The 16,009-nt window shown below is 49.1% G+C and overlaps 6 protein-coding genes across 6 annotated transcripts; 3 read left to right on the forward strand and 3 right to left on the reverse strand.

Annotated features, from left to right (window-relative positions):
• Positions 1-2,182: 2,182 nt before the first annotated feature.
• AFUA_5G13080 (Zn(II)2Cys6 transcription factor) lies at positions 2,183-6,227 on the reverse strand. The gene has a single exon (XM_748253.2). The coding sequence runs from the start codon at positions 5,069-5,071 to the stop codon at positions 2,594-2,596; it is 2,478 nt and encodes an 825-aa protein (XP_753346.1). The 5' UTR covers positions 5,072-6,227; the 3' UTR covers positions 2,183-2,593.
• Positions 6,228-9,578: 3,351 nt separating this feature from the next.
• AFUA_5G13090 (alpha-mannosyltransferase) lies at positions 9,579-11,057 on the forward strand (the record flags this gene model as incomplete). Its single annotated transcript, XM_748252.1, has 1 exon — positions 9,579-11,057. One exon carries the CDS (start codon positions 9,579-9,581, stop codon positions 11,055-11,057), a length of 1,479 nt encoding a protein of 492 aa, XP_753345.1.
• Positions 11,058-11,489: 432 nt separating this feature from the next.
• On the reverse strand, positions 11,490-11,990 carry AFUA_5G13100 (uncharacterized protein; the record flags this gene model as incomplete). The annotated part of the gene is made up of 3 exons (XM_748251.1): positions 11,490-11,591; positions 11,643-11,752; positions 11,816-11,990. 3 exons carry the CDS (start codon positions 11,988-11,990, stop codon positions 11,490-11,492), a joined length of 387 nt encoding a protein of 128 aa, XP_753344.1.
• A 656-nt stretch (positions 11,991-12,646) lies between these two features.
• On the forward strand, positions 12,647-13,360 carry AFUA_5G13110 (uncharacterized protein; the record flags this gene model as incomplete). Its single annotated transcript, XM_748250.1, has 1 exon — positions 12,647-13,360. The coding sequence occupies one exon, from the start codon at positions 12,647-12,649 to the stop codon at positions 13,358-13,360; it is 714 nt and encodes a 237-aa protein (XP_753343.1).
• Positions 13,361-13,679: 319 nt separating this feature from the next.
• On the forward strand, positions 13,680-14,777 carry AFUA_5G13120 (protein-transporting protein BCP1; the record flags this gene model as incomplete). Its single annotated transcript, XM_748249.2, has 3 exons — positions 13,680-13,874; positions 13,934-14,170; positions 14,223-14,777. The coding sequence occupies exons 1-3, from the start codon at positions 13,791-13,793 to the stop codon at positions 14,775-14,777; spliced, it is 876 nt and encodes a 291-aa protein (XP_753342.2). The 5' UTR covers positions 13,680-13,790.
• Positions 14,778-14,959: 182 nt separating this feature from the next.
• On the reverse strand, positions 14,960-15,948 carry AFUA_5G13130 (chorismate mutase ARO7; the record flags this gene model as incomplete). Its single annotated transcript, XM_748248.1, has 3 exons — positions 14,960-15,037; positions 15,093-15,744; positions 15,878-15,948. The coding sequence occupies 3 exons, from the start codon at positions 15,946-15,948 to the stop codon at positions 14,960-14,962; spliced, it is 801 nt and encodes a 266-aa protein (XP_753341.1).
• Between the last annotated feature and the right edge of the window lie 61 nt (positions 15,949-16,009).

A 16,009-nucleotide genomic window follows, 5' to 3' on the forward strand; every position in this document is an offset into this window, starting at 1 on the left:
CGTAGGAAATGCAATACACTGCGAGTTTCCTACCAGTCAGATGGGCAGACAGAGTTTTCACCATCCCTTGCTTGTTACAGGGTTAAACGACTAGAGACATTAATATAACTGACTCTTCCTTTGCCCGATAGTACTCGGTATTAATGAGCTGGAATTTCTGCTGGTGAACAATAATGTGTGGTTGTATAGTGAATCGTCCCCCTGTTATGCACACGGCCAAGGTCATGGTCATAATTACACATGGTTGGTAATCCACGTATCGAAAGTACCAGGCTGTGCCAGCTCGTACGAGGTTATTCTATTGTACTATTGTACTTTTGCACTTTTGCAATTTTGGGTTCTTCACAGCGGCAGTCCTGCATACTCCATCACATTTTTCAGCAATCCAAGTTCTGGCGAAATTAATGGGCATTGGGCTCTGGTTTTGTTTTTTTCTCTTCTTTTCTTTTTTTAGTGAGATAATTATATGGATTTGGAATTCTTCTTGTATGTATTTGTGGTCTTGTTTTGAAACACAGCGCGTTGGAATGAGCTCATAGGAATTCCTGAATGGGAGTGCGTGTTGGTGTATCTAGGGCTACAATGTTGCCCTTGCCCTATGCCCTACACAATATTCCAAGAATGGGAGATCATCCTCCAAATAAGGAAGCATTGACGTTTTACTCCATTCCATAATGAAAAAAAATAAACTGGATAGGTCCTTTTGTGGCCGAATACTCAAGAAAAATAGTCGAGACAAATAATTGAATTAAGTATCTGGGCAAAAGTGGAGATAGTATATATCTTTCTCTTTATAATAATCATGTAAGGTAATCAATGGCAGGAGACGCTTTATATGATCTATCTTGAAACTATTAGAAGAGAACGAAACGAATGACCTGGATAAGCCAGACGACGGCTCCTTACTCAGAGGCTGGACTGCAAAGAGACACCGTGAGTTGAAATTGGATCTGCAGACTCCAATGTTAATTACCATATCTCGCAAGTACTTGGCCTCGAAGTCCGTACGCTTTTGCGTAATGAGACCTTATACATGCGCTGTGGTCTGCAACACGGGACAAAGCCACAACAGGTACTTGCCGAAGGATAGTCATCGTGGTGGTTGATCAATTGTTTTGTAGCTGCGTAGGGCACGGAAGTCTTGGATAGCATGTTCCTTCACGAGCCTGCTCCAGAGGCTGAAGAGGAAAGTAGTTGCTGAGATGCATGCAGAAATAGGCACTAGTCGGATGCATAAATGTCTGTACCTGAACCACCGCAGGTAGCGGCACGACTTGGATCGTCCGTACAGACGATATCTTTGGGAATGCTAAACATATCCCCTTATGTATTGGTACGCTGCGCAGGAATAAGCTCCTGAATTTTGCGTATGGCCTCAAATACAACTGACAAGTAGTTTCACATGTCCCCTGATCGAATCTCTTGCCGAGTGCAGCTAATATACATGAAGACTGCCTCATCACTACTGCGCGGCGGTAGCTGTCTATTTCGCAAAAGAGACCTTCCATCGAACACAAGTTGTCGAAAGCTCAACTGAAGTGTTCGTTGGCTCCTCCTCATTGAGGATATGATCGTTGATGCTGATGGAATCCATTGTATTCCTCGCAATGAGGCGTGAGGTAGAGGAATGACAGGAGTGTCCAGATAGAACGAAGAAGAGCTCAGATGAAAACAACACTTGCTGATGACTAGCAACGGACATATCTCAAATCTGTCATTTCTTCGCGCACGATTTATCGACCAGTAACAGTGCAGCAATGACAATGTATATCTGTTTTAGCTGAAACGGCATTATGTACGCCGGCATCTGTGGCGCCTTAGGGTACCGGGTGCTTGCATATCGATTTCCGAGAATTAGAACAAAAACCTATCAGGACACAAACAAAGGTATGTGTCGGAACTCTGCCCTGACTTGGAAGTCAATAAGCGTCCGTGGTATTTCCACAGCCCTGTTCTTATCAGTCTGTACCAGAATGTATATAAACATGAAAAGCCCTGAAGGAACAGACGAGAACCATGGCGTACGAACCGACTAAAAGACGTTGGAGCTTGTCGCGGCGAATAGGATCCGTCCGTCATCTGCATCTGGATGATCTCCAGAAGAAGAATGAAAATGGCCCCTCATCTCCTCAGGATGGACCAATATACTCGAGTACCAACAGATGTAGAACCATAGTGCCATGTAGGCTGCACGGTCTTGCCAGTTTGCTGGGCTGCGTAAGGCATCAAGTGTGGAGGTCAAGGGTAGCACCCCGCAAATAAGCGGGTGACACGCTGGCAAGCAATCTGTCAGGCTTGAGATGCGTCACGCATGTTGGCCAACTGCCTAATACAGTTAGTTGACCTGATGATTCTCGAAGGTGGTTCATAAGTGATGGTCATTCAAGTAATTTGTGATTGGTTATTCATGGAATATCATTATGGGAACCAACTGCGCCCTCGTACTATGTACAATGGAATTGTCAGAAAAGTATGTTCAGAAATATTGTATGGATAGTTTCTGTCGTGTCCGTGATCGTCAAAAGCATAATAGATCATGGACCTTTTGGCGTCCGGGATATACACAACGTGGTGTGGGAGCGGGCTAATCCGGTCAAACCACTAAATACTCTCCCTCTGCTCGTTTTGCTTGCATGAGTTCATGCCAGCGGAAGCCCTGTATTCGCGAACTGGATGTCTCCGGGTATACGGAGCCTCCTCCAGTGAAGAGATCAATGGCCATTACAGTTGAAGGTGCCATCTCAAAGCTGTGATGCGCTCTGGCGTCCCATTGCACAGACGCTGTTTCGGTATCGCACATGTCCTGCGCCCAGATCTTCTCCAGCAGCTCTAGACATGTTAAATTGTTGAAGAAACCAGAGTCTTTGGAGATATCCCTGCAGCGCTGTCGAACTATATCTCGATGGCTCTGGAGTACGCACTCCGACCCGGTGATGAAGAGAGGCCATAACAGGTACACATCCGACTTGACCAGTGATATATGGTGCATCGCACGGTGCACTAGGTGTTGAAGGCGAGGGTGACTCGAAGGGAGTTCCGGATAGGCGAGCCGTTCGCTGTAGAGTATTGCCGAATGGCGAAAGGATTCTGAGATGTGGAATACGTCATCCATGTTCTGAGGCGCCACGGCAGACTGCGTAGACGGCGAGGACGGTGGAGAGATGTAGGCTTGAGCGGAAGCAGGAGTTGAGATCTGGGCTGAACCACGCGATGATGTTGATTCCCGTCGCGGGGGCGCAAGTCGCCAGGCTTCTAGTTGCTGCCGGAGTGCGAACCACTCAGCCCAGAATGCCGGCGACAATGATCGGCTGCTTCTCTCAACTGACCACGATTGTATTGGCATGGTAAAGCTGAAGGAGGTGTTCATGCCCGGAATCCCGTTGGCCATCGATCCGTCGAACAGCAGCGATGGCGGCAGAGAGGTTGTGGGAACAAACATTTCGGGAAGAGCAGGCGTGCTGACCTCTTGCTTCTGACTCAGGAGATTCAAGCGACCGAGTTGTGCAATGTACTTGAACAAGCCGGCATCACAGCCAGTCAAGTTCTCAAGGCCCCATTCGCTGTCGGAGACCGCAGCAATATCCAGACATGTGCCGCGCAGCTGGATCTCGCGATCATTGGTCGTGGCAGCCATCGTGTCGTACCAGGTGAACACGCGAATGAACCACTTCAGCTCATCGGAAAGCACAGGCGAGCTGCGCATTCGGAGGGCCAGGAGCTTGGTCACACCTGCGAGTTGTGTTTTGAACTGCGCCACACCCGTATCGCAGGCGTGAAAGAGACATAGGATGAACAAGGTGGCTAGAACGGAATCGGACATTCTTCGATGGGGATCGGCGAGCTCCATATTCAATGCTTTCACCGCCAAAACTCGATGATATTGCTCTTCCCGGGCGAATCCCGCAGCCGTCAAAGTATCCTGAAAATCTGGGCAGGTTCCGTCAGTCAGCGCTCGATGAGCCAAGGAAGACATGCGTGAAGGAAGCGTCCTGTCTGTCGGCATGGTTCTGCTCTCTCGTCGTTTCCGCAGATTGCTAGTGGCCAGCGTTGCGATTGCCTCCTGCAGGGACTCGCTGTCCTGCGCTAGACGTAGAATATGGGTGCGGAACGGATTCGTCGGGCTGTCGAAAGCCACGATAACCGGCGCAATGACTTCCGCATAGTAGCTTATCAAGTATCTCAGACGGGGTGTGCGGCCGACCGATCGTGCAAGAAGCATTTGAGAGAATGACGGGGAATGGCATGCAATCTGCGGATGATTGCCTGAGGCCACTGGCTCAATTGTATTTTTGCCAGCTCCTTCAGTGTCCTGAGGGTCCTGAGAGCCATGAGGTTGTGCAGCGTTACAAGCTGGTGGCACCTGCCATTGTTCGAATGTAGAAGGGGTTGACTTTGGCCAGCTTCCTGTCCAACCGTTGGGTTGAAGGGAAGAGTGATAATCCGCCACCAGGACTGTCTGCATATATTGTAACGAAGAGTTCGTCGTGGTCGAATGTCTCAGCGGCTCTGTATAAGGAGAGCTAGTGTTAACAACTGGCGGAGTTTCAACCGAGGAATCGGTCGCTGGAGTCGGCCAGGCTCGCGGGTTTGCGGCCGTTCGCATCCACCTTGCATTCTCATTGGTGTCCGGAATCGGCGATTCCTGCGATTGAAATGTGGCTCTCTCTGCACTGTCGGAGGCAGCGGCCGGTGACGCATCAGAGGCAAAGGTATATGTAGTTGGCGATGCGACCGGCTGTCCCGACGGATTCTCCTTGCCCCCGGAACGACGACTATCTCCAGCCGCAGCTGGTTGCGCTCCAGTAATTGGAAGAGACAGCCCTCGTAATTTGCCTCGACTGGCAACTCCCACACCCCAGGTTAACGTGGTCTTGTAACCCGCACAATCGCGTCCACGGTTCAAACACTGCGAACAGTATGGTCGCCGTCGATCACAGACAGAGCCCTCCCGGGCACATGTGAAGCAGTCATCCGCTGCGCCGCTCACAACAGTCCTCTTTCGCCGTTTCCGGGGAGGAGCGGTGGAGGTCGATGGGGATTTGTGAACCGGGGGTGGACAGGCCGGCTCCATGCCCGCGATCCCAAGACCAGCGTTGGGAATCGTTGCCGCCGTGCGGAAGCAAGGAGGGTGATCGTCAAGGAATCAGCAGGATGGACCCGGAATGCGGGGGTCCATTGATAGTGTATCGGACAGTCGGTAACCAGTAGCTGAACGATCGTCGCAGCTGGATTTGGAGGTGTTTGCTGTACTTGTTGACGTGAGAGGAATCGGAAGAAGGAGAAACAAGGTCAGGAAATAGAAGGAGAGAGAAAAACCTGGCCGCGTCAAGGAGAATAAAGATGATGATAAAGTTGAAGTCTAAATCTATTTGGTCTTAGACTGCTCATTCTGCTGTCAGCAGAGAAGCCCCAAGTAGTCAAGGAATCGAGGAAGAGAGAGATGGGTTAGATAATTAAACTAGGCGAGGTAGTCAAGGCTGACGATGGCAGACGAATTAGGTGTGGTGGTCTGAGGCTTGATAAGCAATACGTCTCCAAGACTCCAAATGTTTCCCCACGGCAGATTCATCCGCCGGCCTTCTACAGCCAATGGTCTGCATCTAGAGCGTAGCCACACTGAGATTATCCGGTGATGAATATCATCCTGTGCGCATCGTAGAGCTACAGCAAACAAAAGCCTCTATCCAATCGAAACAAAAGTCACGCATAACTACGGATCAGACCCTGAAGGAACAACATCGTTCGGACCACGGAGTAGAGCTTCGATTACTCTTCCGTCCTCCGTACTGAGCTATGGCCGCTCCTTTCCCTGCTCCCCTCACTATGGAACTAGTGCAGACTGGTTGGTTTACCAAGCACATCTGATTCGCTTCACGATTATCCATGCCTAAATGATCCGTGGTGAGTGGCAAATGCTGCCCATCAATAATATGCCGAATTACGCCGTGGCGGACAATTAGGTAGTCTTGAGAGCGCAAAACTAACATGGAGCACAGATGAGCATAGTAAGTTATACTCTTCGGAAGGCATAATGACATGGTTATACAGTGGTTTTTTTTTTCCCCTTTTAATAGGGCCAAGACAGCCCCATACCAGATATGCTGCGACCACACCCTTATTCATGAATTGTCAGGGCTACACGCTACAGTTAGCGTCTGGCTGTGATGTTATCATGTATTAAACTTAGTGATTAGATCTATGATCCGCCAGGTGTGTAGGTAGTCGAAGCTTGCTGTAACATGCATCTATCTTGTAGTCATTCAATTATAACCTGTACCTCTGGAGAGCTATACTGGGCTACAGTGCAGGAGACTCTTAACAGATTGATGGAGAGGATTAGTAGGATATAAGATCCTAGGACACCAGGATTTGTATGCCAGACTCAAAAATTTGGAATAGCGGATCTCTAAGTGAAACACCATGTATTGGTTCTCTTACAAGGACCTACAGTCAGTCATATGGAGAAAATAAACATTTTCTCATCATGACTTAAAGGTCTTAGGAGACCAGAAGGGAAATATATAGAATATCCTTATCTCGGTTGTGCTCACTAGCATTTGTCTTTATATATCATTACACTGATTAGAGTGAATGCTCTAGCAGTTTTTCATGAGAAATTGATTGTTCTTGACCTGAATGAGAGGTACCCCTTACTATTCAGCTTGCTTCACCAAGTATAATACCACCGTCTCCTCCTGCTCACCACTCTTTGTCTCACTATCTTCAGACTATCTTGTCCTAATGTCTCCATTCTCCAGTAAGCATGGCACAGTGATTTCTCTAATTGTGGAAATTGTTCAATCTTTCACCAAATTACAAGGTGGGAGAAATAGTCTCAGGACTTCTCATCATGGGTGGTTGGCCGCCAGCGTCGGAGAGAGACAGTATGGCATTTGCTTCTAGCAAGAGCGCCGAGGAAGTTCTGTACGCGGACTGGCTCAAAGATGGAAAGGAAATGAGTTGGTGGCCCTGCGTAGCTGGTCAGGACGCTGTTCGGGACATCTAGCAGCTGTTGGAATATCTACGCAATATTCGGAAGAACTCAGTCGCGGAAATGACGACAAGATACCGCGACGACTTCAGCTACACATCACAACCGAAATATCAACGGACCAGCCTGAGATAATGTATCATCAAGGACAAGAGCAGAGACCAGAAAGTCAGATCTCCAACGCCAAGAGTAGACGGTGAAATTATGGATGACGCTGAGATATAGAGCAACGACCCTATCGATGACGGTTTCGTTCATGTTTCATCCATTCGCTTGACCAGCGGACAAAGAAGCCGTGAGCATGGCTCTGGTGAATTGCCTCGACTCGTTCAGCTATTAAACCCTTGTTACCTTGGTGCAGCGCAACATGATAGTGGAAGCAGCTATGTCGACCAAAGCCCAGCTGTAGCAATGCTACTGATGAAACTGCAACTCCTGCATCGAAGCGTGCGGAGGATAGGGCCCGTTAGAGTGGAATGGTCCCGCACGCCGGATATTGAGTTGGAGATTCTCCCATTCGGTTTCGCTCGACGAGTCTTTTCTGTCAGACATTGATGCCTATCTTGCTACCCACAACAAAGTGCAGCTGGCTGCAGCGCACAATTATGCCGAAGATGATTCGGACGACACCATGGGCGTACCAATGTGTAACACAAAGAAGTGGCACATACTCCGACTCAGGCGTCGACTTATTCTCTTCTGGTCTCCGCATCCAACTGCTGGCATCGATAGGAAATGTGTTCACCTTCTCCTTGAGGACAACCTTGGACAGACACCAATTCATAGGGACTGGCAAGCCGGTGAGCAAGAACAGTAAGTAGTACTCCGTACTCAATCCTCTATGACCTTACGGAGGACTTATGAATCCTATCTCTTAGGTTAACCAAGGACAGTCAAGAGACAAGAACCCCGTATCCGAGGAAGGTGTTTCGCCAGGTTGCCAACTCAATGAATGGGCAGCACAACGAACTTTCTGTTACTCTCTGCACACACTACGTGGAAAGTTGCTATCAAGCTGCCGAAGCAGCCCTCGGCGATATTGATGAATCATTACTTTTGATGCCCCGTGGAACTAATAACCATCGATCACTTCGGAAGACAGCACTCGTCAGCTTCAGAATTACCCTCGGAAAACGTTTTGTGTTGCTAAATTCGAACAAACGTCGACAATAAACGACGAAACTCTGCCCGCCGATAAGTGAGGCAGCTCGCGAGCGTCTCCGCGAGATGGCATCGAATACCATCAGTTCAATCGAACCTCATCGTATAAACAGCATTTTGGTGACAAGTGCTGCTGGACCAGGTAGACCAGACGACGCTGATGACTGGAATATAGTCGAACTCTCCAAACAAGACACACTGTTGCCTCTGGCAATTACCAGGATGTCCAATATTCAGGCGTTCCAGCTGCTCATAAATTACGCCAGGCAGACAGAAAAGCACCTGAACTGGCCATTCAATTCGCCCAAAGAGGGAAGATTGGCCCTGAGGAAGGGTTGATAACCAGAAAACCCTACAGAAACCTGAGGCAAAAGCCGATACCTCCGCTAGTTCGGCGACAAAGGGTCAATTCAAATGTTATGATGGTCAAGTTGAGAAACAGCAGCTAACAGCCCAAGGTAACGCAGTTTGCATCACTGGAAAAAGCAACTCACATAGGCAGGCACGCTGCCACGAAGTCGCTCTTAGATCATGTCGAGGAGCCCTGAGAACAGACAAAGACCTCAAATGCATGGCAAAGTTCAAGTTCTCACACAAAGGAGTACAACTACCCGCACAAGCAGCAAAGCTCAGTATCCCCGGAAGAAACGTCTTCTCGACACCAATCAAAGGTTTAAGCAGCACATCCTTAGGGCTCAGAAAAAAGTGCTGACAACTGGCGACCCTTACCAGAATCATTCACCATTCAGGGAAAGGGTTTGCGCATCGGCGGCCACAGTGTTTGAAGGAATCTCTGCCACAGGCAATATACTGATGCATTCAAGTAGTCACACGATGGGGCAACGATTTAATACTGTCCTTAGAAAAAGGAGGACCTTGAAGCCTTTCAGTTCGGTGGGAATCAAATCGGTACGGCGACGGAGTCGACACCTTTATCAAGAGCTTTTCTGAGCGATAATGTTCCAAGTCTGTTTTCACAGAGAAATTCAATCAATATTATCAGATCTGAATATTAGAAATGGAGGTCCTTCATTCTTGCCACAGCCATTACAGTGTATTTATTGTTGAATGGAAACAAAATTATGGAAGCGATCTTTGGTTGACTAAAATCTTGGCTGCTTTTCTTAGGCCAGCACTAAACCTGAAAAAGGGGCAGCCACGAGGGATAGTGGACCATATTATTGCTATTCCAGAAAGTCCTCAGCTTGAGGCTTCCTATTCCATTTCTACCCTTGAACACTACAGATAATGGCTAGAATCCTCCATTAGCCATATAAAATGTTCGTGCTATTCTAATCTGGTCAGTATTTGCCATCGGTGTTGTCAGCTGTCACCCGACCTCGACTCAAACAAACCTCAACGACTCTATGTCCGCAACGCTTCTCCAAACGTTGGCATTCGTCAAAATTTCCCTTCAAACGCAGCCATGGGAACATTCCGGTTCGGCCGATTGAGGTCACTCCTCCTTGCCACGGGCGCCATTTTTCTGATCTCGACCTTTTATCTGTACTGGACCCCAGCACCAGCATCCGTGGTCCCCAGCAGCGCATTTGAAGTCCCTCTCACCGAACGTCAGATTGCCTTATGGAAAGCCCTCAAGTCCATCCTAGAAAAGAATGCGCCAAACTGTCCGTCCCCAGTTGCCCGGGCCGATGCTCATGCGGTCCATTTCAATGCCACCTCAACCGATGCGCGACCGGATTTGACCCTCCTGAAAGACGACGATCGAAAGGCGATGGAAGAAGCGCATGCGAATTATATACGCGATATCCGGGTCTCGGAAAAGTTGCGCTCACCACACACCGCTGGAACGCGTGGCTTGGTTTCGACTGCGGGGGGTTCATACCTTCCGGTGTTTCTGTCGTCATTACGGATGCTGCGCCGTACAGGATCTGCCTTACCGGTAGAATTATTCATGAAGGATGCAACCGAATATGAAAAGAAGATCTGTGATGGCGTGCTTCCCGACCTAGGTGCAAAGTGTGTGGTCCTTTCAGAAATCGTCGGGAAAACCCCTATTGCGCATTACCAACTCAAGGCCTTTGCGATTCTGTTTTCGTCGTTCGAGGAGATCATCTGGATGGATGCGGACTGCTTCCCGTTGCACAAACCTGAAGAGCTGTTTGACTCGGAACCCTTCAAGACCAACGGCTTGGTCACTTGGCCCGACTTCTGGGCGTCGACTGCATCTCCGGCATACTTTGAACTCTCTCGGCAACCAATCCCACCGGTGTCTGCTCGACAGTCGTCTGAGACGGGCGTTTTTATGGTGTCTAAGGAAGCACATTTGACAACACTCTTATTGGCCGCCTACTACAATTATTACGGGCCGTCGCATTACTTCCGGCTGCTGTCGCAAGGAGCTCCAGGGGAAGGGGACAAGGAGACATTTCTGCAGGCCGCAACGGCACTGGGAGAGCCGTTCTATGCTGTTAGCGAGAGAGTGCAGGCTCTCGGTCATTGGAAGCCTGACGGCGAAGGACTCTCTGGTTCGGCCATGGCGCAGGCCGACCCGGTGGAAGACTATGCCTTGACCAGTCAGGACAAACGGCGGGTCATAGATCCCTCCGTGGCAAAGGCGCCGCGTGTGTTCTTCATACATGCGCATTACCCCAAGTTTAACCCGGCGGAGAACGTCTTCGGGACGAAGTGGGACACGACCCCGACGCTTAAAGCTGATGGCTCGGAAGGGCGTGCCTGGACCGCACCGGAAGATGTCGTTAGCCGTTTCGGCTACGATGTGGAGAGGAACTACTGGGAAGAGATTAAGTGGGTCAGTTGTGATCCCAAGACTCAGTTCCAGACATGGAAAAACAAGACGGAGGTTTGCCAGAAGGTCGAGAGCTACTGGCAGAAAGTGTTCGCCGAACCACACGAGGACGATCCAAAGTTTACCGATGATTGAACAGCCCAAGATTCTCAAAGGCATTTACAAGGAGATCCACGGCCGTTGCGCAACGGTTCGCCAGTTTCTTTGAACATACTAGGCTTCTTGCCTACCTGCAACCCAATGAGCCATTTGATGGGTTTCGCCATTGGACATTCCAGCATAACATGCTTCTCATGAGTTGATGATCATTTATACCGCCACTTGTATTGTATATATCCCTTCTAATCTTGCATGTATATTATTTTAACTATACTTTTCATCTAGCATGTACAAAGATTGTACAGACCACGGCCTATGAGCAGCCATATACATATATATATATATATTCATACATCTCTAAGATGAAAGCTAACATTGTATTTGCTCCTCGTTAAATATTCATAGCTCTTGTGAGAGGGATATATCCAGATATCCCTTGAACTATGGTCAAACAAAAGGGCCCATCATTTATTTCTTGATACCCTTCTCTCGCAGCCGCTGCTCATCATCTTCCTGCAGCTCCTTGTCGATTTTGGCTCCCTTCGAGGGCTCAAAGCCGTGCAATGTGGCCTACACTAATCAGCATGGAGACACTATTTGTCGCTGACAGAGGAAACATACCGGAGCAGTGGGATCTCTCTTGCTCAACTCTGCCTCAGGGTCGTATGATGTGTTACGGTTGGGGTGCTGCTCCGCCGAAGCGAGCTTATTGGCAATCGAGCGTTCATCCTCTACTCTTATTAGCTATGATCCTGGTACCAAACCAAGCTGGTTGTCCGATGGGAGAGACGTACTCGAATCCAAGTTTTTGTGACTTCCCTTCTGGCCCTCATGGTACCGTTCGCGTTCGTTAATGACAGACTGGGGCTCGTTGCGCTGGTCGCCAGCCTCGTAGACAGAGGGCTGGCCGACGCTTGACTGGCCGCCACCAGCGTATGAGCTACCAGATTTTTGGGTTCCTGTGGGCATTTTGGTAATATCTTTTGAGATTGAGGATTGAAGAGAGGGTAAGAGGTTGCGTGAGGTCAATTAGTGGATTGTATTTGAGCTCATTGAAGTATGAATGTGTGGTCATGGTCAGAGATTGATAGGGCTTTATACCAGATGCTGGACGGTGTGATGTCATATGGTCGAGTCGCTGAGATCATATTTTGTGGGGCAGGCTGGTGATGTATTCTGAGAACAGGAGAATAGGCGCGTTTGACTGGGTTGATGTGATCATCCCTTTCTAGTGTGGAGAAGAGGGAAATTCAATTCGATTCGAAACATTTTCCTAGGGATAATCCTGGTGGGTGACGTTGGTCGATGGTGTCCTGGCGTGCCATACAGCTCATCCAGACTGCCCGTTCCTGGCTACCATGCGAGCAGTCTATGATTATGCATCACAAGGATATTCTATAACACTTTTCAGACAGTCAGGATTTCGGATTTTAACTGAGTTAAAGCGTTATCATAGTAAGAATGCATTGGATGCATCATCTGAAGGACTGAATTGGGGTGTGGGGTTTTAAGTGGGCATCAGCGATGCATACTTGCATAATCACCACAGCCCACTCAGAGATTGAATCATCCTTCTCTATGCTAACATCAATATTCAACCCATTTATTGACCCACAGTAATCGCAATGACATCTGTCGACCCGCGCTACGAACAACTGTTCCTAGAAATAGAGTCCAGGTTCAGATCCACCGCCCTCCCCGCAGACAAATGGTACATTCTCGCAATCGCAACCATCGTCGCCAGCTCCGACCCCGAGCGCGCAGACCAGCTCTACCTCCACCTCATTAACCAGCCTGGCCATGAGTCCCCCAGCGCCCGACAAGCCCTCGTCAAGCGTCTACGAGAAGCCCTCTTCAAATCCGTCATCATCGTCGGCGTTTGCAAGCCCATCGAAGCCATCCTGGCCATCAGCAAGGTCGAGCGCGACGAAGACAAAGAGTATACCTGCACGCGGGAGAACTGGCAATGCGACGCAGCCAACCACGAGCGTGGGATGAACTGGTTCGGCAAGCTGTACGCGCGCAACGCGTCTAACACGCTGGACCTGTTCAATGGGCACAAGGACTTCGCCTGGTTATCGATGGAGATCACCTACGGGCTGTTTCTGTCTGATCGGCAGGTTCTGGATGATGTGGATACGCAGATGGTTGTGTTGCCGGCGATCATGAGCCAGAATCTCAGGACCGAGACGCATTGGCATATTCGGGGCACGAGGCGGTTGGGGCTTTCCAGGGAGGAGGTACAGGTTGTTTGGGATTGTGTACAGCTAGTTGCAGGGTTCTTCGGCGTAACTTTGGACAAGGTTCCTACTGTTGAGGAAGTGGAAGCTGACGTATGAGTCTTTACTTTCATGATAGATTATCCTAGAAGACTTGGGCTTTTCATCGACGGGACGGCTGGTGCAGAGAAAGCTCGCCTTGCCATTCCTTCATGACGAGCTACAATGCGAGCTCCTGTATAGATTCTTAGACTGATAAGCAAATGTCATTGCCCTGTCTCCAGCCCAGGGCACGATTATCTTAAAAGACATGTACCTAACTCATTTTCTGAATGCTTGTAGTGAGGACACTATGATAGATCCCCAGATAAAGAGACAGGTCACGTGCTTGCGATAAGCTGCTGATAAAACGAAGTCCGAAAAAATTAGCGAGGGGCCATATCGGAGCATCTTTTATTGACCACCGACGAAGAAATTCTGCTGAAGTTCGATAGCCAAGGCAATCGCTTCTCGATCCTACAGATCACACTGACATTAAGAGACTTTCAGGATGGGAAAGCGAAAAGAATTGAAAGATAATGACGTCGAGATGGGCGGTACCGGGCGCCCGGTGGAGGATGATGAGTCCGATGAGGTATAGACTCACCCTCCTGCTCCTGTCGCATCTTCGTGCTAACGACATTTTGTGACCAGGAAATGGATATAGTGAATGTAGATTTCGAATGGTTTGATCCACAGCCCGCAGTGGATTTCCATGGACTCAAGAATCTTCTCCGACAACTGTTCGATGCCGATTCTCAGATCTTTGACCTGTCGGCGTTAACAGATCTGATACTAGCACAGCCCTTGCTCGGATCTACAGTGAAGGTGGATGGCAATGAATCCGATCCATATGCCTTCTTGACCGTATTGAACCTGCAAGAGCACAAGGTACTTCCACTTGTTCTTTGAGGACCGAGAGGAGCTAGGCTTACTTGTTCAGGATAAACCCGTGATCAAGGATTTGACATCTTACCTACAACGCAAAGCCTCGTCCAATCCTTCCCTCGCACCTCTTTCGCAGCTTCTTTCTCAATCACCCATCCCGCCAATTGGACTGATTCTCACCGAGCGCTTGATCAACATGCCTGCCGAAGTCGTTCCTCCAATGTATAGCATGCTTCTGGAGGAGATCGCGTGGGCCATTGAAGACAAGGAGCCCTACAATTTCTCCCACTATTTGATTGTCTCCAAGACTTACGAGGAGGTCGAATCCAAACTGGACATGGAAGAGTCGCGGCCGCAGAAGAAGAAGAAGAAGTCTGGCAGCAATGTCGAGCGATTCTTCTTTCACCCCGAGGATGAGGTGTTTGAGCGACATGCGATCTGCTCTGGCTCGATAGAGTATACACATAAGCACGACGACGGCCTTTCAGACTCAAAACGGGCTTTTCAGGATCTCGGCATCAAGACATCGGGAAGTCTGATATTGATCGACGGCCCGAAACTGGAAGCTGCAGTCAAAGATGTGACGGATTATGTGAAACCTCCTGTATAGGCCCATCAGGGCTACAGCCAATGACTTCATGACGAAAGAACAAAGTATGAGTATTAGCCGACGCATGCATGTCTATATCCATCATTCAACTCAGACATTACAGCCTCTTTTCTTTTCGTGAGGGCATAAGATACATCATTCCCATCAATACACATATATACTGGCGAGGCTACTAAAATCGTTCATTCCCATTGAGTGCCTTTCAGCCGTTGCATGAGGTACTCGACTTCCACCACCTTGGTCAGAGGAATGACGTATTCCTGTTTCCGGAATCAGAGATGCTTGCTTTTTAATTCAGTCAAACTTGTCACGCACCTTGTACATGGCAACCACCGCATTTTCATTGATCTTCGGCCCTGTCTCCGACGGGAACGCAGGGTCGGTTCCGTAGGTCTTGGCCTTGAGGCCCAATCTCTCCAGCACCTTCTGTTCTACCTTTGCATCGGTAATGGCCGCATCGATTCCGGCCCGATCATTGGCCTTGATCAGCTTGACAAACAACTCAGGATCCTTCTGGAACTTGGCCTCCGCCACGAATTTGCCAAAGTGAATGCGACGCGAAAGCGCCTGCAGCACGTTTACGTCGCACGTTGCCGAAGACCCGTAGTTCTCTTTTGCTTCTCCTCGATCCTCGCGTTCGAGGTGGGCGCATACTGCGGGAAGAATATTCTCGATATATCGCTTCTTGATGATCTCGTTGACGTTGACATCGTTGTCGTGGAGGATCTTGGGGTATTCGAGGGGTTGCAGGATGGGCTTTTCGAGCACCTCAGGGAAGAAAGGATATTCGTCGGGAGACTCATAGCGACGAACGCGGGACTGTAGCCGCTCCTGCTCTCGGAGCAGGTAGTCCATTAGACTGACCTCATCGCCTGGGATCTTGACCCCGCCGGGGATATAAATGGTCTTGTTGAGGGGAAACTGAACGCGCTCGATCAGGTGGAAAGTGATTGTATCCTCCAGACGACTGAAACAGAGTAGAAATTTTTTAAATCTCAATCAGCGAATACATTCAATTGAACAGTGAGCATGAAGAAATACCCGGTCTCGGAGATTGTAATGTATGTGCGGGGCAGAAGCAAGGAAGAGTGCGGACTTACATCAACTGGAATCTGATATTGGCCAGGTCTAACGCCTTGGAGGCGTCTGAAAGATCAATTGCAGCATCCATGCTTCTGTTAAGCTCAGGTTCGCCGGGTATTCTCTAAGCTTCCCCAGTTTCTAGGATCTTG

This window comes from Aspergillus fumigatus, chromosome 5 (genome assembly GCF_000002655.1).
Source record: "Aspergillus fumigatus Af293 chromosome 5, whole genome shotgun sequence".
In the NCBI taxonomy this organism is placed as follows: Eukaryota; Fungi; Ascomycota; class Eurotiomycetes; order Eurotiales; family Aspergillaceae; genus Aspergillus; species Aspergillus fumigatus.